General features: G+C 38.9%; 1 protein-coding gene across 1 annotated transcript; it reads left to right on the forward strand.

The window, feature by feature from the left end:
• Positions 1 to 1,083: 1,083 nt before the first annotated feature.
• On the forward strand, positions 1,084 to 21,528 carry LOC125933294 (glycine N-phenylacetyltransferase-like). Its single transcript, XM_049646227.1, has 6 exons — positions 1,084 to 1,221; positions 11,028 to 11,117; positions 13,881 to 13,988; positions 17,086 to 17,212; positions 18,078 to 18,249; positions 19,867 to 21,528. Exons 2-6 carry the CDS (start codon positions 11,040 to 11,042, stop codon positions 20,267 to 20,269), a joined length of 888 nt encoding a protein of 295 aa, XP_049502184.1. The 5' UTR covers positions 1,084 to 1,221; positions 11,028 to 11,039; the 3' UTR covers positions 20,270 to 21,528.
• The last annotated feature ends 1,289 nt before the right edge of the window (positions 21,529 to 22,817 follow it).

Raw genomic sequence — 22,817 nt, forward strand, 5'->3', positions numbered from 1 at the left:
TTTCATCCTAGGGTTGTTTCTCCTTATGATTGTGATTTGGCTGCCAGTAGAGGGCCTTGTTAACATGCAGCAAGAGAGACACAGACAGGGAAAATCCCATTAGACGTGTACTTTCCAGGGGAAAGTCATGCTCTCGTGGCTTAAAAGAGTGGCTCTCTAATAATTATGAATATGCATTCCCAACTTATCACATTTTTTCACTTGAGTTAATGTTACACCACTTCACATACGATGCCTGAATTTAAAAACAGTATAATTCCATTTGTCCCCACTGGTGCCATTGTTAAATATTTTACACTGTTATTATACAGTTATTATATCTGAATTAAAAATACTGAATTGTTTTTAAGGAATTTAAGAAAAGAAAGAAATACAGGTTTTAAGTCATGGAATATTTTCAGTGCTCTCCCTTCCTAACTGTAGTTCCAAAAATGTTGTGGAAGTTCCTTTCCTTCTAGCCTACAGACTTTCTCTTTTGTTTGGCAGCTCTGCCTCATTTATCTGAAAATGTTTATATTTTGACTTCATTTTGAAAGGATGTTTTGTTTGATATGGAATTTTAGGTTGAGAGTTATTTTTCTTTCATATTATGCATCTTCCAAAAATCAGCTGTTATTTGTAATTTTATTGCCCTATGTGTAATACATCTTTTTTTTTTTTTCCTCTGGTTGCTTTTAAGGTTGTCTCTTTATATGGGGTTTTCAGTAGTTTAATCATCATGTGTCTGGGTGTGTTTTTCTTTCTGTTTATCTTGCTTGACTTTCACTGAGCTTATTCTAAAAGGGGAGCATCCTAAATCCTTTAGTCTTTCCAAATAAGGAATTTCTTTATTTACAGTTAAGAACTCTGATTCTATACATCAACTCTGAACAATAGCAGTCTCATCTTGTTGGTGCTTGTGAAAGGGGAGGGAAGGAAAGACATATTTCTTACAGAGGTCCACCTACTTCCCTGTGTTTAGCCAGCTGGTTTCATGGCCCTGAGTGACAGGAACTTTACCACCAGAAAGCAGTTGAGCTTTCTGGGGAAAGAGCCTCAGGAGGCATACTGCCAACCTATCAACATTAGGGAGCTGCCTCTCTGAACATGAGAGAAGGACTGCATTTCATACCCTGTTGCCAGAAGTTTGTACAGATAGTATATTTCATCTTCTAGAATAGCCTCCAGCCTCCTGTCTTTTCTTTGGGATCTCTCCAGAGACTAAGATTGACAGCTTTGCAGGTAAGAAAGAGGAGAATCATTGCTCTGGGACCCCTCATCTCCTTTTGCTTCCCCACAGAAGTAGAACGAATCAAAATGCTACTGTTGCATGTAAATAAGAATTTCTCAACTTGTTTGTGTTGAGAATTATGCCAGACAAAAAAGCAGCTCTTTCATTTCAGAAACGTGTATCAGGCACCTACTGTGCATAGGGCAATATCCTACTTCTGAGAGAAATTCTTGACAGGGTAAAACCAGGTTCTTGTTTTGAATTGGTAAATAAATGTGAAGAGATCTGGGAGCTTGCTCTTGGTAGAGGGATGACAGAAAATCTAACAGCCTTTAGAAGGAATCTGCTGGTTTGGATGACATATAACACAATTTATAGATGTACTATGTAAACATTATCGTATTTAATCCTCTAGTAACATTGTAAGGTAGTCAAATTTTTTGCCTTGGATAAATGATGACCAAGGAAATTAAGTGCCCTGCTTAGAGGTGCAAAGGGACAAGGTAGATTGTAGTAAGGGGACTGTAATACAGATGAGATTAATTGTAAATTTAAAACCATAAAAAATATAATTTAAAAAAAGTCTCAGCCGTAACACTCCTATGATATTATTTGGTGTTTCCGTCTATATTTTCATATTATATATATGACTGATATAAACACACACATAAAAAGACTTTACATATCTGATTAGAATTTATATATTGTCATTTTCTGCCTTTTTTGTGTTTGTCTTAAGTCTTCATATAGCAGCATATATATCATAACTTCCATGTTAATGGGTCTTAGAGTAGTAAAATAATAATAGACAATTATTTATGTAAATTGTCTGAGATTGTGTCTGGTACTTCTCCACAAGTTGGTATGGCTTTAGAAAATTTTTGATAGGGAATTTTTCTTCATTTGAGTTGTTTTCTTTGGATAAATTCCAAATATTGGAATGGTTTCATCAAAGGTTTCAAAGTGTCCTTTATAGGACTTTGTCCATTATCAGTGCTGGCAACCACTAAAATGTGCCAGTGCCCTTGAATCTCCTCAGTTTCAGTCAAATGCGTTTGTTGAACATCATATGTGTTTTTAGTGTATGTGTGTGTGTGTGTGTGTGTGTGTGTGTGTGCTGAAGGTTGTCACAAAAGTATTGGGCATTAATATTATATCCTTAGTAATCTGGTATCAAATTCAACTTGGCTTCTTAGTGACATGTGATCTTTTTGTGAGCTGCTTCTTTAAAAAAAATTTTTTTTTAATGTTTATTTATTTTGAAAGAGAGAGAGAACACGAGCTAGAAGGGGCAGAGAGAGAGGGAGAGAGAGAATCCTAAGCAGGCTCCATGCCCTCAGCACAGACCCGATGCAGGGTTCAAGCCCACAAACTATGAGATTATGACCTGAGCCAAAATCAAGAGCCATCCACTTAACCGACTGAGCCTCCCAGGTGCCCCTTGTGAGCTGCTTCTATCTAGCATCAAATTAATCTTCAGAAATGTTATATTTCTACTGCCTTGATAGCTTCCAAGATACGGCATGGCTGCATCTATTCTGGCCTGAGGCTTTTTTCAAAGAAGCATCTGGTACAAGCTTGCATGCCCAGAACATAGTAGGCCATCTATAGGTACCTGTTGAATGAATAAATGAGTCTTTGCCCCTGGTAAGTGGAGAGACTAATTAGATGGTTATGTTGATATAAATACTTCATACACTCAATCATTCAACAAACATTTACTGAGTCCTTACTATGTCTCAGATGTTGTAAAAACACTATGGAAAACAGTATGCAGGTTCCTCAAAAAATCAAAAATAGAACTACCGTATATGATCCAGTAAACCCACTTCTGGGTATATATCTGAAGGTGATGAAATCACAATATCAAAGAGATATCTACCCACATGTTTACTGCAGCATTATAGACAATAACCAAGATGTGGAAACAGCCTAAGTGTCCAGAGATAGATGAATGGATACAGAAAATGTGGTATACACAGACAATGGAATATTATCCAGTTATGAGAAAGAAGGAAATCTTGCCATTTGTGACAACATGGATGGACTTTGAGGGCATTATGCTAAGTGAGATAAGTCAGATAGAGAAAGACACTGTACGATCTCACTAATGTGTAGAATCTAAAAAAAGCCAAAATGAAAGAAACAGAATAGAACAGTGGTTGCCAGGACTGGGGGTTGGAGGTAATGGGAAGATGTTGGTCAAATGGTACAGACTTCTAGTTGTAGGATAGGGGCACCTGGGTGGCTCAGTCGGTTGAGTGTCTGACTCTTGGTTTCTGCTCAGGTCATGATCTCATGGTTTGTGAGATAAAGCCCTGAGTCAGGCTCTGCACTGACAGTATGGGGCCTGCTTAGGATTCTCTCTCTCCCTCTCTGTCACATGAAGTCCCTCCCCTGCTCACATGAACTCTCTCACTCTTTCTCTCAAAACAAATAAATAAACAAAAACAAAATTAGAAAAAGATAAATAAGTTCTGGGGATCTAATGTGCAGTATGGGGACTATAACTAATATTGTATTATATACTTGAAAGTTGTTAATAAAGTGGATCTTAAATGTCCTTACCACAAAAAGAGAGGTAATTAGGTGATGTAATGGAGGTGTTAACCAACATTATTGTGGTAATCATTTCACAAGTTATCTGTGTATCAAATAATCACATTGCACACATTAAACGTACACAATGTTAGTGTCAATTATATTTCAGTAAAGCTGAGGGAAAAAAAAGAAAAAACAAAGATACAACCACTGCCTTAGTGGTTCTGGTCAAGACTCTCCCTTCAAATCACAAAAGGAATTAAGTTAAGTGAAAGGACTGTTTCACTGGCAAAAATCCAAATAGCTGACAAGAATCTGGGGAAAAGAAGCACATATGAAAAAACCAAAACGTTTGTCCAAGAATTTCTCACCATGTTAAAGCTGAAGTTCAGAGGACAGGAATCTTATTAGTTCTTGCCGACTCTGGCCTTGGTAGATTGGATGTTCTGAAGGACAGATTCCTTCATTAGGAAGCTAAACACCCTGGCCCAGATGACAGAGAAACTGAAGGTAAACCCAGGGGACAGTGAAACATTTGCCAGCCCAGCTGCAGCCTCATGTCATGAAGTTAGCAACTAAATGCCCGATGCTTCAATTCTGCCCTACAAATCTCCCCTAGGAACTCTCATGTGGCCCACTCTAGAGGGAAATATGCAAGGCAGGGAATTCCAGGAAAGGCAGTTCAGCCTAGGTCAGGCGACTGCCTTACAAAGCCACTAGAGTGAGCTTTTGATCAAGATTTAACGAATAAATCTTGAATAAATGAATGGATGAATAATAGATCAATTTGAACAGGGAGAATCCTCAGGCCATAATATTTACAAACGGATGAAAGGTCAAGCAGAGAAGGGATATTCTTTTATAGAGAGGAGTAAGCAAAGTTCATGGAGTGTTTTTCTGCATGCAGATGATGGCTCAGGCTGAGGGTGGGTCAAAGTCCAGATTCCTATGTTAAGGGAAGAAGCTTAACTGAAGTTTAGTCAACTGTTCTGAAGGATTAGTAGGGATAAACAGTCAACCTAACCATTTATGAAGAGTAAACAGGGTAGGAGAAAATCCAATCTGGGGAAGAGAGAAATAGAAGAGGCAGGACCAATATAGCTCAGAGAATGTTTTATACTGAGTTCAGCCTATTCTTTGTAGGGGCTGTTAAGAAGGGGTTACATATTGACTCAGCCTACAGGAAGAAGAGAAGTTTAACCAACATTTGGCTTGTTTTGATTTATCAGTGGGGATTCAGAATTCAGCTAATCATTTACAGAGCAAATACTGGGAATTTGGAGGGTCAGCGTCTGGCTTTGTCATAGGTAAACAAGTGGGGCATCAATCCATGTTATTAAAGCAGATGGGAGGAAGGAAGATTCCTTGCAGTAAGCCATTCCAGGAACACAAAGTAGGTGGAAGGGTTTCTTCAGCTGTTGCTGTTTTCCAGTATAACAAGGACTTGGGTAAAACTCCGTTTTGTGAGTCCCTCAGAGATTTGTATTTATTGAAATACATTTTGATCTCAGTCTTTTGGCCTGCCTTGAGAATTACCTCTACACATCTTCTTGCTTTACATATTTGAAGGGTATTATGTGTGTGTGTTCAAGTTTTTATTTTTTGTTTTTTTTGTTTTTTTTTTTTAACATTTTTTATTTATTTTTGGGACAGAGAGAGACAGAGCATGAATGGGGGAGGGGCAGAGAGAGAGGGAGACACAGAATCGGAAACAGGCTCCAGGCTCCGAGCCATCAGCCCAGAGCCTGACGCGGGGCTCGAACTCACGGACCGCGAGATCGTGACCTGGCTGAAGTCGGACGCTTAACCAACTGCGCCACCCAGGCGCCCCTCAAGTTTTTATTTAAATTCCAGTTAGTTAAGGGGTGCCTGGGTGGCTCAGTCGGTTGAGCGTCTGACTTTGGCTCAAGTCATGATCTTGCAGTTGACGAGTTCGAGCCCTACCTTGGGCTCTGTGCTGACAGCTCACAGCCTGGACCCTGCTTCTGATTCTGTGTCTCCCTCTCTCTCTGCCTCTCCCCGCTCATGCTCTGTATCTCTTTGTCTCAAAAATAAAGATAAACATTAAAAACAATATTTTAATTCCAGTTAGTTAACATACACTGTAATATTAGTTTCAGTTGTACAATATAGGGATTCAACAGTTTCATATGACACCCAGGGCTCATAACAATAATGCATTCCTTAATCCCCAACACCTATTTCACCCATCATCCCCCACCCCCACACCTCCCTCCTGGTAACCATCAGTTTGTTCTCTACAGTTAAGAGTCTGTTTCTTGATTTTTATGGGCTCAAAAGGTCTTTTTAAGTCTTTCATCCACTTTGAATTTATTTTTGTGTGTAGTGTAAGAAAGTGGTCCAGTTTCATTCTTCTGCATGTTGCTGTCCAGTTTTCCCAACACACATTTGTTGAAGAGACTGTCTTTTTCCCACTGGATATTCTTTCCTGCTTTGTTGAAGATGAACTGACTATACAGTTGTGGATTTGTTTCTGTGTTTTCTATTCTGGTTATTGATCTATGTGTCTATTTTTATTTCAGGACCATACTGTCATCATCACTACAGCTTTGTAATATAACCCGAAGTCCAGAATTGTGATGCCTCCAGCTTTACGTTGCCTATTCAGGGTCTTTTGTAGTTCTGTACAAATTTTAGAATTGTTTGTTCTAGATCTGTGAAAAATGCTGGTGGTATTTTGGTAGAGATTGCATTAAGTATGTAGATTACCTTGGGTACTATAAACAGTTTAACAATATTTGTTCTTCCTATCCATGAGTCTGGAATGTTTTTCCATTTCTTTGTGTCATCTTCAATTTCTTTCATTAGTGTTTTATTGTTTTCAGAGTACAGGTCTTTCACCTCTTTGGTTATGTTTATTCCTAGATATCTTATTGTTTTTGGTGCAATTGTAAATGGGATTGATTCCTTAATTTCTCTTTCTACTGCTTAATTATTGGTGTACAGAAGTGCAACAGACTTCCATACATTGATTTTGTATCCTGCAACTTTACTAACTTCATGTATTAGTTCCAGCAGTTTTTTTGGTGGAATCTTTTGGATTTTCTACATAGAGTATCCTGTCATCTGCAAAGATGAACAAAGTTTTACTTCTTTCTTGCTGATTTGGATGCCTTTAATTTCTTTTTGTCATTTGATTTCTGTAGCTAGGACTTCCAGTACTATGTTAAATAACAATGGTGAGAGTGGACATCCCTGTCTTGTTCCTGACTGTAGAGTAATGCTCTCAGATTTTCCCCATTGATGATGACATTAGCTGTGGGTTTTCCATGTATGGCCTTTATTATGTTGAGGTAATGCTCCCTCTAAACCTACTTTATTGAGAGTTTTTATCATGAATGGATGCTGTACTTTGTCAAATGTTCTTTCTGCATCCATGGAGAGGATAATATGGTTCTTATCCTTTCTTTTATTAATGTGCTGTATCATGTTGATTGATTTGTGAATGTTGAACCATCCCTGCAGCCTAGGAATAAATCCCACTTGATCATGGTGAATGATTTTTTTAAAATGTGTTGTGGATTTGGTGTGCTAGTATTTTATTGAGAATTTCTGCTTCCATGTTTATCTGAGATGTTGGCCTGTAGTTCTCTTATTTACTGCAGTCTTTATCTGGTTTTGGTATCATAGTAATGCCGGCCTCATAGAATGAATTTGGAAGTCTTTCTTCCTTTTCTTTTTTTTTTGGAATAGTTTGAGAAAAATAGATATTAACTCTTCTTTAAGGGGCGCCTGGGTGGCTCAGTCAGTTGAGTATCCGACTTCAGCTCAGGTAATGAGCCCATGGTTCGTGAGTTTGAGCCCCACATCAGGCTCTATGCTGACAGCTCAAAGCCTGGAGCCTGCTTCAAATTCTGTCTCCCTCTCTCTCTGCCCCTCCCTCACTCACATTCTGTCTTTCTTCCAAAATAAATAAACATTAACAGATATTTTTAAATAAATATTTGGTAGGGTCACCTGAGTGGCTCAGTCGGTTAAGCATCTTACTCTTGATTTTGGTTCATGTCTTGATGTCATGATTCTGAGATCAAACCCTCCATGGGGCTCCCCACTGGGTGTGGAGCCTGCTTGGGATTCTCTCCCTCTCTCTCTGCACCACTCATGCTAAATAAATAAATAAATAAATAAATAAATAAATAAATATTTGGTAGAATTTACCTGTGAAGCCATCTGGCCCTGGACTTTTTGTGTTGGGAGTTTACAGATTGGATTGTTTACTGATTCAATTTCTTATTAGTTTGTTCAAGTTTTCTGTTTCCTTCTGTTTCAGTTTTGGTAATTTATATGTTTGTAGAAATTTATCAATTTCCTCCAGGTTGTCAAATTTGTTGGCATATCATTTTTCATAATATTCTCTTATGATTTTTTTGTATTTCTGTGCTTTTGGTTGTTATTTCTTCTCTCCCATTTGTGGTTTTATATTATTTGGATCCTTTCTCTTCTCTTTTTGATAAGTCTGGCTAGAGGTCTATCAATTTTATTGATGTTTAAAAAGAACCTGCTCCACTTCATTTATATGTTCTATTTTTTTTTTTTAGTTTCTGTATCATTTATTTATGCTCTAATCTATATTATTTCCCTCCTTCTTCTGAATTAGGCTTCGTTTGTTCTTTTTCTAGCTCCCTAGGTGTAATGTCAGGTTGTTTATTTAACATTTTTGTTGCTTCCTGTGGTAAGCCTGTATATACTTTCCTCTTAGGACTGCTTTTGCTGCATCCCAATGGTGTTGGACCATCATGTTTCATTTATATTATTTCCATGTATTTTTAAATTTCTTCTTTGATTTCCCAATCCCATTCTTTGTTTAGTAGCATGTTGTTTAGTCTCTCTTCTTCCTCCTCCTCCTCTTCCTCCTCCTCTTCTCCTTCTTCTTTGACTCCTATAATACCAATGTTATTACATTTGATGGAGTTGTTGAATTCCCTAAGTCTACTCTCATGTTCCATAATTCTTCTTTCTGTTGTTCAGTTTCATTATTTTTTATTATTTCGTCTTCTATATCACAAATTCATTCCTCTGCTTCTTCCAGCCTGCTGTTCATTGCATTAAGCCTGCTTCCAATCTCATTTATTGCATTCTTCACCTCTAATTGATTCTTTTTAACTCTTTTACCTCTGAGGGAAGAGTCTCCCTGATGTCTTCTATTGCTTTCTCAAGCCCAGTGAGTATCTTTACAATTGTTGCCTTAAATTCTGCATCACCATATTACTTATATCTGCTTCACTGAGATCCCTGGCTGTAGCCATATCTTATTCTTTCATTTGGAATAAATTCCTCCATCTTGGCATTTTGTCTAAGTCTCTCTGAGTTCTTCTGTGTGTTAGAAAAACCAGCAATTTCTCCTGATTCTGAAAGTAATGGCCTTATGAAGAAGAGATCATGTAGTGCCCAGGGCCTGGAAATTCAGGGTATGACTCTGGTGTGTGCTGAGTGTGCTCTGCTGTCGTGTTGTGGCTGCTTTATTCTTATGACCAGTCATCTGCAGGTGCTCTCCTTGCCTGCAGTGAGTAGTGTTTGATCTCTCTGAAATGTGGTGAGTTTTAACTAGGTGTGCTCTGGTCCACTTATGAAATGAGACCCCACACCAACTCTACCAAAAATGAGACCCTGCAGGACTCTCTGGTTGGGAGACGTGGTGTGGGAGGGGGTTTGTGCTGGTCTTTTGTGGGAGAGAACTGTCACCCTGGGATGAGGCAAGCTTGACTGAGAAAGGCAGACCCGTGAGAGCATAGGAGGGAGGAGCTTGGTGTTAGGCAGGTTAGGTAGCTACTGTCTGTGCTGAGCTGCTTTCTGCAGGTAGGTCTGTGTTTATGCATGGGGGATGGAAATGGTGTCTACCAAGCCTGCTGATCTTTAAAACTCCAAGTTTTAAGTGCTGCTGGTTGCAAGAGTTCACAAAAATCAGCCCCTCTCATTTTGCAAGCCAATGGCTTTGGGGAAATGTTCTCCTTGTACATTCCCCTGTGTGTTCCTCCCCCTCTTGCCTTTGTCCATGACCAAGTCTCCCTCTCTTCTGCTGCACCCACTATTCATATTTCCCCCAAACCATGTCTCTGCACTTCCTACCTTCCTTGATGTGGCCTCTTCTCTCCCCTAGTTGTGGAGTTTGTTCTGCTAGTCTTCGGGTAGATTTCTGGGGTATTTAGGATGATTGAATACTTATTTAGTTGTGTTTGTGGGATGAAAGAAGCCTAGAGTCCTCCTACTCTGCCATCATCTTCTTCTCTCTGACCCCTGAAGGATATTGTTGAGAACTTACCCTATAAAACTGTTACCTATTATAGCAATGATTTCTAAATGTGGCTGCATAAGAAAATCATCTGGAGAAGTGCTGGAGGGAATGAAGAGAAATTGGAACTCATACACTGTTAAGGGAATATAAAATAGTTCAGCCACTTTGGAAAGACGTTGGAAGCATTTGATAAAGTTAAACACACGCTTACTATATGACCATGCAAGTGCACTTCCACATGTTTACTCAAGAGAAATAAAAGCATTTGTTCAAACACACTGGTCTAAGTAGCTTACCTGTACTGATTTATATAATTGTCACAACCACTTTATGGGACAGGCACTATGGTCACTGCCATTTTATAGATGAGAAAATGAAGACATGGACAAGTAACTTGCCTAACATCATACAGCTTCTAAATGGCAACCTCAGGTGTGTCATGGATGGAAACTTAATCTCAAAGATGCTCATGCATGTTTAGATAATATATATGGTAATCTTAGTGCATCCTTAACTATTGGTATTCTGGGTGATATGAAAATTAAAATAAAGATATCATAAAGAGGGATGCCTGGGTGGCTCAGTTGGTTAAACGTCTGACTTTGGCTCAGGTCATGATCTCGTGGTTTGTGAGTTCGAGCCCTGCGTCGGGCTCTGTGCTGACAGCTCGGAGCCTGGAGCCTGCTTCAGATTCTGTGTCTCCTTCTGTCTCTGCCCTTCCCCCACTTGCACTGTCTCTGTCTACTAAAAATAAATAAATGTAAAAAAATTAAAAAAACTATATCATAAAGATTTTTTAAAGTTTAGGAAATATTGAAAAATAATTTCAGAAAGAGGGATCTGTGCTTTCTGTCAGTCTTATTCTTCCTAGGAGTCAATGAAGAATTCAGTGAATGGGACACTAATAAAACAGCAGGAATGAAGGCCTGGCCATTAGCTAAAACAGACTTTTGTGTCTGTTTTGTGTCTTTGTATGTCTGCTATCACTTCTCATTCCTTGATATTTCCTCATCCTCTCTTTAGGGTAAGGCCAAGATGTACCACTTACAAGGCCCCCAAGTGCTGCAGATGCTAAAGAAATCCTTGAGGAAGAGCCTCCCTGAGTCCTTAAAGGTGAGAGTAAAACACATGGGGAGAAAAAAAAAGGACTAGCAATGACCTATGAAAGAGGTAGGAGGGAGAATCAGTATTCTTTGAGCACTTACTCTGTGCCAGGCACTCACTCATCTTGCATCTCATTTAGTTTACATCACTTCACTGCAAGGCAAGTCTTTCATATCCATGTAACCAAAGAGAAAATGCAAGCTCAGCTGTAGGACTTGACCAAGGTCACGCCACTAGTGAGTGGCAATCTTGTGATTTAAATCCACTATGATCTTTGCTGTGTGATAAACCAAAAACATCCCTTTGTCCCATTCCATGTGCCATTACATAACATTGGAAGATTTCCCAGAATTGCACAATTGGCTGAACACATTAATGTTTGATTTATTCTTTCTAAATAATCAAGTGCCTGAAAAAGTTAACCAGTATGATTCTCCTTTGAAATTAAGAGGCCAAATTCTATTTTGTCAACCCCCAAATGATTACGTTTAATTTGGGATGAGACAGAAATTTCGTTTTAGAAATAGATCAGTGATCATGTACATAAAGAGGTAGGGTCTTTTTTTAGGGGGGGCAATAACATGTTGCAAAAGGACTAGAATTACTGGGGATAAAGGTGCCATTGCACTATGATAAAGGTATCAATTCACCAAGAAGACATGAGAAATGCTGAAATGTATATACCTAACAACAGAGGCTCAAAGAACACGGGACAAAAACTGATAGAACTGAAAGAATAAATAGGTAAACCCATAGGTGTAATTAAAGATTTTGACATTAGGGGCGCCTGGGTGGCTCAGTCGGTTGGGCGTCCGACTTTGGTTCAGGTCATGATTTCGCGGTCTGTGAGTTCGAGCCCCGCGTTGGGTTCTGTGCTGACAGCTCAGAGCCTGGAGCCTGTTTCAGATTCTGTGTCTCCCTCTCTCTCTGACCTTCCCCCATTCATGCTCTGTCTCTCTCTGTTTCAAAAATGAATAAACATTAAAAAAAATTAAAAAACAAAAAACAAAACAAAAAAAAGATTTTGACATTAAAGATTCTATGAGTAATTTATAGAATAGGCAGAAAGTCTATAACCTATATACAAGATCTGGAAAGTACTATGAACCAATTTAATTGATATTTACAGAGTACATCCCTCAACAATAGAAGAATACACATTCTTTTCAAGTGCACATGGAACATGTACAAAGATAGATCATATTTTTAAGACCTTTGAAAGAATTGAAATAATACCATGTATGTCCTCTCATATTAAGTTTAATATGGTATTAAATATGCCAGGAGTAGGGAAGTACAGGGTGAGGTGTGGTCCTTTGTCATGGAACTTATCATTTCATTGGTCCTTGGTCTTTAGCATCTTTCCATACAATCTGCTGAAGCATCATGTTTCCAACTGCACTTAGCTCCCAAGGTCCACACTGGTATGCATTGCTGTATTTCCTTCCCTCACAACCACAGGGACCCTTCCAGTTTGGAGGATTTCTCTTTCTCAGACTCTACAATGTCCTTCTTGATAGCACTGGTGTTCAAATAAATGCTTGTGGAAAAGATTAAAAAACAGATTGCTGAATATGTGATATTCACAGACTTTGGTCAGCAAAACTCAGGTTCTTAGCACTATTCTGTCTTTACTTATTAAATAGGTCAGAACTCAACCTTTCTGGAAAGCAATTTGGAGATATGTGTAAGAACAAAAAAGTCTTTAAACAGCAGTTGACCTTTGACCCAGAAATCGCCCTTCTAATATTTCTAATAATAGACATATTTGCAAAGATTTATACAAAAAATTCCTTGAAGAATAAACTGTTAAACTAAAAAATTCAAAAAAGCTGAAATGACCAGCAATAGGAGATAGGAAAATTGAATTGGAGTTCTTTCATATGATGGATATTATGCAGTCATTAAAAATGATTATGTAGATTTGTGTTTATTGATATGGAAATATACCCATAGTATAGTGTGTGTGTGTGGGGGGGTACATGTTAAACTAATATATATTAGGTAATTTCATTGCTTAAAAATTGTATGTGTATGGGACTCCTGGGTGGCTCAGTCAGTTGAGCATCCAACTTTGGCTCAGGTCATGATCTTGCCGTCTGTGGGTTTGAGCCCCACAGCAGGCTCTGTGCTGACAGCTCGGAGCCTAGAGCCTGCTTCAAATTCTGTGTCTCTGTCTCTCTCTGCCCCTCTCCTGTTTGCACTCTCTCTTGCTCTCAAAAATTAACATTAAAAATTTTATGTGTATTTGTAAATAAATGAAATAAAATGGAAAGCTATAACACTAAGTTCTACAATGTGATAGTGGATGATTTTTTTTTTAATTTTAGGAGAGTGTGAGTTGGGGAGAGGGGCAGAGAGAGAGTGAGAGGGAGGGAGTGAGAGAGAGAGAGAGAGAGAGAGAGAGAGAGAGAAAATTAAGCTGAGCATGGAGCCTGCTGCTGGTATTGATCTCACAACCCTGGGATCATGATTAAGCCCAAATCAAGAGTCAGATGTTCAACTGACTTGAGCCAATCAGACACCCCTGATTTTTAATTAATCAATTTATTTACCTGGATATTTAACTATATTCATATAATATTCTTATGGTTTGACTCCCAACCCTATTTCTATTTGGAGTAATGAAGTGGAATCTGAAGGTGGTTTCAACCATATGCCTTATAAATTATCACCCTGATTTTGCAGAAATAATCCTTGTCCTGATCAAACAAGGCACTTCATCAGCCCTTCTTAATAAGCTGACCCTCTGAGTTTTTTGGGTTGCTACAGGTTTATACAACTGTCTTCCACATGAACCAGGGAAACCCGTTCAAGTTAAAGGCCGTGGTGGACAAATGGCCTGATTTTACAACAGTGGTTATCCGCCCTCAGGAGCAGGTAAGGTGCCAGATGTGGAATGAATATGCTTTTGTGTTCATATTTGCTATGTGCCTACCATGCACCTGGCAATGCGGTAGACACAGGGGATATAGAAATGAATTGCATAATGGTGAAAAAGTCCTTGTTCTCAAGAAACTCACGGCTTGGAGGAAAAGACAGATAAGCAAATAAATTACAACATGGGGTGAAAATTGTACAAAAACATACAACATACAAGATACACACAGCAGCACTATCCAAGAGATGATTAAACCACCGAAGTCAGGGTGTACAAGGAGAGGATCAGAGCAACTTCCTAGTAGACATTTCACCCAAACTGGATTTTGAAGATCAATAGGTGTTTGACAGGCTGACAAGACTAGAGGGGCATTCTAAGCAGAAAAATGACACCTAAAAATATGTAAAGGTAAATATGAAGAGTTTTAAGGAAATGTAAACAACAAATTGCAATGCCTATATTTGGGAATACATTTTCAGTGCCAACTTATCACTCACACTAAGTGGTTAATACATTTCAAATACAAATCTGTTATAAGCATATTGGAAAATATAAAGTAAAAATTTATGCATGCAAAATATGCAACCATATAATGTCATTTTAACATAAATTTTTTCAAATAAAATTTAAATGTATAGTGCTGTTTAAAAATACTGAACTAAACAGAATACAAAAATGAAGACATTTACATTAATTATTGAAATAATAAATGAAATTATTAGTGCATTTCTGTGCAACACCTTCTACCTTTTTCTTTTTTTTAAATTTTTTTTTCAACGTTTTTTATTTATTTTTGGGACAGAGAGAGAGACAGAGCATGAACGGGGGAGGGGCAGAGAGAGAGGGAGACACAGAATCGGAAACAGGCTCCAGGCTCCGAGCCATCAGCCCAGAGCCTGACGCGGGGCTCGAACTCACGGACCGCGAGATCGTGACCTGGCTGAAGTCGGACGCTTAACCGACTGCACCACCCAGGCGCCCCTCTACCTTTTTCTACCCCCTTGTTGGGTGGTTGTTTTCTGATCCCTTCCTTCATCTTCAAATAACCTAATCTTTCATTTGTTAAATTTCAGAGGATCTCTTTGAACAAATTTTGTGTTCAAATTTCATTTTTTGAGGAATGTAAATTATTTTTTTAAATAATAGTGCATGTGGTTTACATTTTAAAGACATCATGTGTCCAATAAGAGGTTAACATCCAAAATATATGAAGAACTTCTACAACTCAACACTAAAAAAACAAATAACCCAATTAAAAAATTAGCAGAGGATCTGAATAGACATTTATTCAAAGACATATAGATGGCCAATCGACACATGGAAAGATGCTCAATATTACTAATCATCAGGGAAATGCAAATTAGAACTACAATGAGATGTCACTTTATACTTGTCAGAATGGTTAAAATACAAAGCACAAGAAGCAAGTGTTGGAGAGGATGTGGAGCAAAAGGAACCTTCATACACTGTTGGTGGGAATGTATATTAGTGCAGTCTCTATGGAAAACAGTATGGAGGTTCTTCAAAAAATTAAAAATAAAATTAGCATATGATCCAATAATTCTACTATTGGGTATTTACCCAAAGAAAATGAAAACATAAATTTGAAAAGATATATGCATCCCTATGTTTATTGTGGGATTATTTACAATAACCAAGATATGGAACAACTCAAGTGTCCATCGATAGATGAATGGATAAAGATGTGGTGTATATATGTAATGGAATACTATTCAGCCATCAAAAAGAATGAAATCTTGGGGCGCCTGGGTGGCGCAGTCGGGTAGGCGTCAGACTTCATCCAGGTCACGATCTCACGGTCCGTGAGTTCGAGCCCCGCGTCAGGCTCTGGGCTGATGGCTCGGAGCCTGGAGCCTGTTTCCGATTCTGTGTCTCCCTCTCTCTCTGCCCTTCCCCCGTTCATGCTCTGTCTCTCTCTGTCCCAAAAATAAATAAACGTTGAAAAAAAAAATTAAAAAAAAAAAAAAGAATGAAATCTTGTCATTTACAACAACATGGATGGGCTTAGAGGGTATAATGATAAATGAAATGAGTCAGAGAAAGACAAATACCATATGATTTCACTCATATGTGTTAATTAAGAAACAAAACAAATGAACAAACAAAGAAAAAAGGGACAAACAAAAAGCAGACTCTTAAATACAGAGGACAACAAATGGTATCCAGAGGGAGGTGGGGGAGAGGATAGGTGAAAGAGGTGAAGGGGATTAAGAGTACACTTATCATGATGAGCACTGGGAAATGTATAGAATTGTTGAATCAATATATTGCATACCTGAAACTAATGTAATGTTGTATATTAATTATACTTTGAATTTTAAAAATTTTAATGAAAAAATAAAGACACCATGTGTCTTTATTTTGTGTAGCTATATCATATATAAGTGAAAATTGTAATACAAGGTTACTTGTGTCAATTTCAACATTGTTACATTTATAATCCAATTTTTCTGAGATTCTTTTATTTATTCATTTTTTTGAGACTCCTTTAAATAGAGTAAGATTTACTCTTGCAACAGAATCTTGGCTTTGACAATAATACTTTCTTTCTCCTGAGGATTACAGAATTATAGAAGAATGCTTTCTAAACAGTGCACATTTGATTGATTTGAAATTATAAAGCAACATATAAATATCTAGTTCAGTATATTTTTCTTAATCATAGGTTGAGTAATTGATTAAATCCTTGACTTGTTTACATGATATAAATGATTCAGGAGTAATGACTATATCAAGAAAAACATCACTATTTATAAGTTTATAATTTTTTTTACACTTATTTATTTTTGAGAGACAGAGAGACAGAGCACAAGTCGGGGAAGGGCAGAGAGAAAAGGAGACACAGAGTCCGAAGCAGGCTCCAGGCTCTGAGTTGTCGGCACAGAGCCTGAGGTGGGGCTTGAACTCACGAACCATGAGATCATGACCTGAGCCAAAGTCGGATGCTTAACTGACTGAGCCACTCAGGCACCCCCATAAGTTTATAAAATAGCACAGTATAATGAACTAAAGCCAAGTGTTCCAATCACTGGGTATAGATCAATTTGATTTATTCCACATTACCTAACCAAACAGGAAATGACAGATGATTTTGATTACTACACCAACACCTACCAAATCTATTATAAGAATCCCACAAACTGCCAAGAATTCCTTGGTGCATCAGATGTCATCAACTGGAAGCAACATTTGCAGATCCAAAGTAAGTAAGGGATCTAGGAGGTATGCTGGCTTCTGTGACTGTTCATGTTTACATCTGCAGGGTCACTTTTCATCCTGAGCACATTCCTTTACAGCCTTTACTTTCTCTTCCAAACCCCAGACACTCAGCTTGATGTTTATTCCTTGCATCAGCTGCTACCACCTCTTTAGTGGAGTAGAATTCAAACACTGCAAACTATGGAGTTGATACAAGGAACTGTGAGCAATGGAATTTATTGTTAGCTGAGCATTCATAATATATTTTGCTGACATATTCAGGATCCCTTACCATGATTAGGTGTGAGAGTAGAACTCCCCATCTGGCCATCCATTACTAGAAGAAGAATGACAGTTCCTTGTGCCACAGAGGACCTCCAGATTACAAGGATAACTACCATGGTAATGAGTGTGCCTTACAGAGTCAGATTCTCTAGAATGGCATTCTTGCTCTGCCTGTTACTTGCTTTGTAATTTGAGCAACTGATGTAACTTATCTGTTACTCAGTTTCCTTACATGTAGAAAGTGAGGATAGTATAACAGAAATTCCCAAAACATAGGGTCAATGGAAGAATTAAATGTGGTATTAGACCAATACCTTGGCATGAAGTATGTGCACACTCAAGGTTGGCTACTGCTTTTAAATACCATTGTTCCATTGATTTCACAATGATAAAGTCAGGATCTCTAATACTATCTGTCTTACATAAGAGGAAGTTGCTCAAGGAGTGACTTGGCTATGGTCACATGGTTAATGACAACACCAGAAGCAACACTGTCCGACTTTAAACTCCGCATACTTCCACCAGGAAGCTTCTTCAGTGTCTACAGGAGAAATTACTTCTCACCTTACCTTACCCCTTTCTAGGTTCACAGTCCAGCCTGAACGAGGTGATACAAAATCTTGCAGCTGCTAAATTGGTCAAGGTCAAGCAAGATCAAGCCATTATGTATATGATGTCTGAGACAGCAAGTAAACTGATCCCTTCCCTGCTGGAGGCAAAGAACTTACCTCCTAAATCTGGCAGACCCAAGGCCATGTGAGTTTGAAAAAAGATGCTCTGCATTACTCTCATATTTCTGTATGGAAGTGGCCTCCCAACTTCTCTCCCTATGTTCACTCTTGCCTCCCTACAATCCATTTCCAGGGTGATCCTTTTGGTATGTGACAAGGACTGTGTCAATTCATCCGCTTAAAAGCCATCAGTGTTTCTCGGTTCACATACCCATTATGGACCTTCAGGGTCCTGTAAGACCTGTAATCCACCACCTCTTGGATTTCACCTTGTTTCTCTTGCTCACTCCCACCAGTAGCTCTGGCCTTCTTTCTGAGACTTGTTCGCATACACTCACCCATGCCTTTGGACCATTGCATTTGTTCTTTGCTTAAAATGTCCTTTCCTCTCATCTTTACATATCTGCTTCTTTCTTGACATTCACTCTCTGAAAAGTCATTTCCTTAGAGAGTTCTCTGCAGAACAACCTAAAACTACCCTTTCCCATAATACTTCATCACAAAACCCAAGTTTTATTTTCCTCGGCACACTTACCATTATCCAAAATCAGCTTCTTTGTATTTTATTGACCTGTTTGCTATTTGATCCTCCCCTGCAACATTTCAAACTCCACTATTTATGTTGTCCACTATTTATGGAGGGACACTATTTATGTTGTTCACCAATAAGTTTTCAGTAGCCAGAACAGAACAGAAAACACTGCTTCGTAAATATGCATTCAATGAATTTACTTCTCAGAGCAAAAGTTTTCTAATATGGAGAACTTAAACATATTATATATTTCCCTCCACTGATGCCTGAATAGAATTAAAACTGATATAGGGATTTGATCTGCAGATGTCCAGTCCTGTGGCCCTGTGTGTGTTAATATGCCTGGAAAAGCTGTATTCATACTGTATTGCACCTAACACCTGAAAGACACCTCTAAATCTACAATCTCATTTGATTCTCTTGTCTATCCCATGAGATAAACAAGGTAGAAGACATTATCCCCATTTTCCTGACAGAAGATAGGTTCAGTTAATGAAATAGCTTGTTCAGGTACTGTGGATGGTTAAGGGCATAACTGGAGCTCACTGGTAGATCTCATTCCACCTTGTGGGATCTTTCCAGGACACCTCCCAAAGCCCTTTCACCCCACTGCAGCAGCCTTCAGACTTCAGTGTTCTGTAACATGCGGCTTGCCTTCACTTCACACCATTGCCTCTCTCTGGACTTCAGCTTTCCCACAGTGGCTAAGGATTCTGTGACACCAACATTCCAAGATCCCAAGATTCTAAGCTCTGGCTTTGCAGCTTGCTAGCCTATGCTTTGGGGGCACTTGTTTATTTGCTGCTTACCTGTTCTTTTGTGTAGAACAGGGATGTTATCAATTCTCTCATCTTAAGTGGAGAATCACAACAGTGACTAATGCTTAGTGACACAGCATTAATTAATGTTTAATTTTTGTGTAATTCTTATTTTTTGCGTGGCACAGGTCCTAGGTACTTATCATGCAATAGCTCTTATATTATTTGACAGAGGTGCTATTAATCCCCTACTTATGTTAATGTCTCATTTTATAAAAAAGATTATTATTTCAGGCAATCTGGTTGCAGAATCTATACCTTTATCTGTGTTCTTTTCCCTTGTTCTCAATAGTAACCAAGAGATGTTTAAACTCTCCTCCCTGGATGTTACCCACACTGTCTTGGTGGATAAATTCTGGCGTTTTGGTGGGAATGAGAGGAGCCAGAGATTCATCAAGCGCTGTATCCAGACCTTCCCCACCTTCTGCCTTCTGGGGCCTGAGGAGACCCCTGTATCCTGGAGCCTGATGGATCAGACAGGAGAGATACGGATGGGGGGTACTGTACCTGAGTACCGGGCCCAGGGTCTCTCCACCTATGTCATGGATGTTCACATCCGCACTATGGACAAACTTGACTACCCTACATATTACCATACACTCATAACCAACAAAATCATACAGAAAATCAGTCACCGTCTGCACCATATCATCATGCCTTGTGACTGGAACCAGTGGCACTGTGAGCCTCTGTGACGCAGTCCTGAACACAAGACAGTGTTGGATGGGCTGATGTGGCAGGAGGAGTGTATGGGTGGATGGAGAGAAATAATAAATTGTAATTAGCTTTAAAGTAGTGTGTGTTGTCTAGGCTCTGGGAAACAGTGTGAATGGTCAACAGAACCACCACAATCCTTGCTCTCAAACCACTCATGGACTCCCCTTTGGGTCCAGCAGACCTGCCATGCAGCAGGTCTACCATGGCCAGACCCTCCTATAGTGGACCCTGCTTTTGTTTAGTTTCCTGCACTTCTGGGTACCAGTGACACTCTTTATTCATTTGCATGCTGCCCTAATGCTTCTCCTATCTTACAAGTGGATAATTGCTAATGAGCGTATCTTGCCCCTTTTGCCAAGATGTGGTATTACCTTAAGTGTAGTCTAATTTTCCTCTCTCTTTTTTGCTTTACCCTCCCTCTCTCTGTCCCCCACCCCCAGCCAGCTTCACTGAGGTATAATTGACAAATAAAATTGTAATCTATTTAAAGTATGAAACATGGTGATACACACACACACACACACACACACACACACACACACACACGTTGTGGAAGGATTTCCACAACTATGGGAAATAAGCTTAGGAATTCCCTGAGCTTGCACCGATGGGTTAATAAGGCATAAAGAATTAGAAAGCCATAGGATGAACACACCCAGTTTGGGTAAACAAGATTAGGTAAATGGGGTAAAGACCCCCAGTATAGGACAAATGGGGCAAAGGCCCCCAGTATAGGACAAAGATATAGGAACAGGAAACCTCTGGATGAAAACATCAAAGATTAGGTAAATAAGATTAGGTAAACAGGGCAAAGGTCCCAGTATAGGACAAAGGTTTGGGACAATATCAGAAAGCTGCTTTCAAGGGAAGGAAGGACCAAATTAAGTAAACAGGTAAATGGGGCTATAGACCACAGCAGGCAAAGTTGCCTAGAGTGGAGCTAAGTAGCAAAAGAAAGATGCCTTGTTGACCCTGAGGTGGCATGCTCTGTCTTTCTTGTCCCCTAGGCCAGTTTAGGTAAACACAGGTGGGGCTTCATGTCTGCTGTAAACAACCATCCGCCCAGCACCAGGATTTTGTTTTATATTGACCCAAACTCCTAACACTGCATATCTTCAAAACCCCCTCTCCCCCACGCCCATAAGTTAATTCACAGTTTCATTGTCTCTTTGTGCACATCCATCACGCTTGTAAGCCTTCTGATCTTAATTAAAATGTAGCAAGGACCCTTATTCAGGGCTCTTGTCTCCTCCTGGACATTAGCCTCTCTTGTGTTTTCATTTCCTGCATCCTGCTCTCTTGCTGAACGAGAGAGAACTCCAGACCCAGAGTCTACAACACACAACCAAGTTGATTAATACTTCCATTACTTTATACATTTACCGTGTGACCGTGTGTGTGTGTGTGTGTGTGTGTGTGTGTGTGTGAGAGAGAGAGAGAGAGCGAGAGAGAGAGAGAGAACACATAATATCTAATCTTTTAGCAAATTTCAATGACACATTAAAGAATTTTCAACAATAGTCACCATCCTATACATTACACCCTTAAAACAATTCATCTTAAAATTGAAAATTTGAACCCTTTTATGAGCCTCTCCATATTTCCTCCACATCCCAGCCCCTGGCAACCATCATTCTACTGTTTATATGAGTTTCTAAAAGTTTCAAAAATCCTGTTTTTGTTTTTGTTTTTAGATTCCACACATAAGTAATACCATGCAGTATTTGTCTTTATCTGTCTCATTTCACTAGCATAATGTCCTTCAGAATCATCCATGTTGTCACAAATGGCAGGATATCCTTCTTATTTTATAGCTTAACAATATTCTTCTGTGTGTGTGTGTGTGTGTGTGTGTGTGTGTGTGTGTGTATCACATCTTCCTTATTCATTCATCTAAATGGACACTTAGCTTGTTTGCATGACTTTACTATTGTGAACAATGCTGCAGTGAACACGGGAATGTAGAAATCTCTCCTAGATAGTGATTTCATTTCCTTTCTATATATACCCAGAAGTAGGATTTCTGAATAATATGAAGGTCTATTTTTAATTTTTTGAAGAACCTCCCCTCTGTTTTCCATAGAGGCTGTAACACTTCACATTCCCACCAACAGTGCACAAGGGTTCCATTTTCTGCAAATCCTTGCCAGTCTCTGTTATTTCTGGATAACAGAAACCTGACAGGTGTGAGGTAGTATCTCGCTGTGGTTTTGATTTGCCTATCCTGATGATTAGTGAGGAGCATCTTTTCACGTACGTGTTGGCCATCTGTGTATCTTCTTTGGAAAAATGTCTTTTCCAGTCCTCTGCTCATTTTTTCGTTGGGTGTATGGGGTTTTGTTTTGTTTTGCCCTTGAGTTGTATAAGTTCATTATTTATTTTGGATATTAACTTCTTACTAGATATATAGTTTGCAAATATTTTCTCCCATTTCATACCATGCCTTTTATTTTGTTTATGGTTTCTTTTGCTGTGCAAAAACTTTTTAGCTTGATATAATCCCACTTATTCATATTTGTTTTTATT

This window comes from Panthera uncia, chromosome D1 (assembly GCF_023721935.1).
Source record: "Panthera uncia isolate 11264 chromosome D1, Puncia_PCG_1.0, whole genome shotgun sequence".
Classification (NCBI taxonomy): domain Eukaryota; kingdom Metazoa; phylum Chordata; class Mammalia; order Carnivora; family Felidae; genus Panthera; species Panthera uncia.

Coding starts and splice junctions, on each gene's coding strand:
- LOC125933294 (XM_049646227.1), top strand. CDS start 11,040: ATGTACCACTTACAAGGCCCCCAAGTGCTGCAGATGCTAAAGAAATCC. Junction 11,118..13,880: donor GCCTCCCTGAGTCCTTAAAG/GTGAGAGTAAAA, acceptor GGGTTGCTACAG/GTTTATACAACTGTCTTCCA. Junction 13,989..17,085: donor TTATCCGCCCTCAGGAGCAG/GTAAGGTGCCAG, acceptor CTAACCAAACAG/GAAATGACAGATGATTTTGA.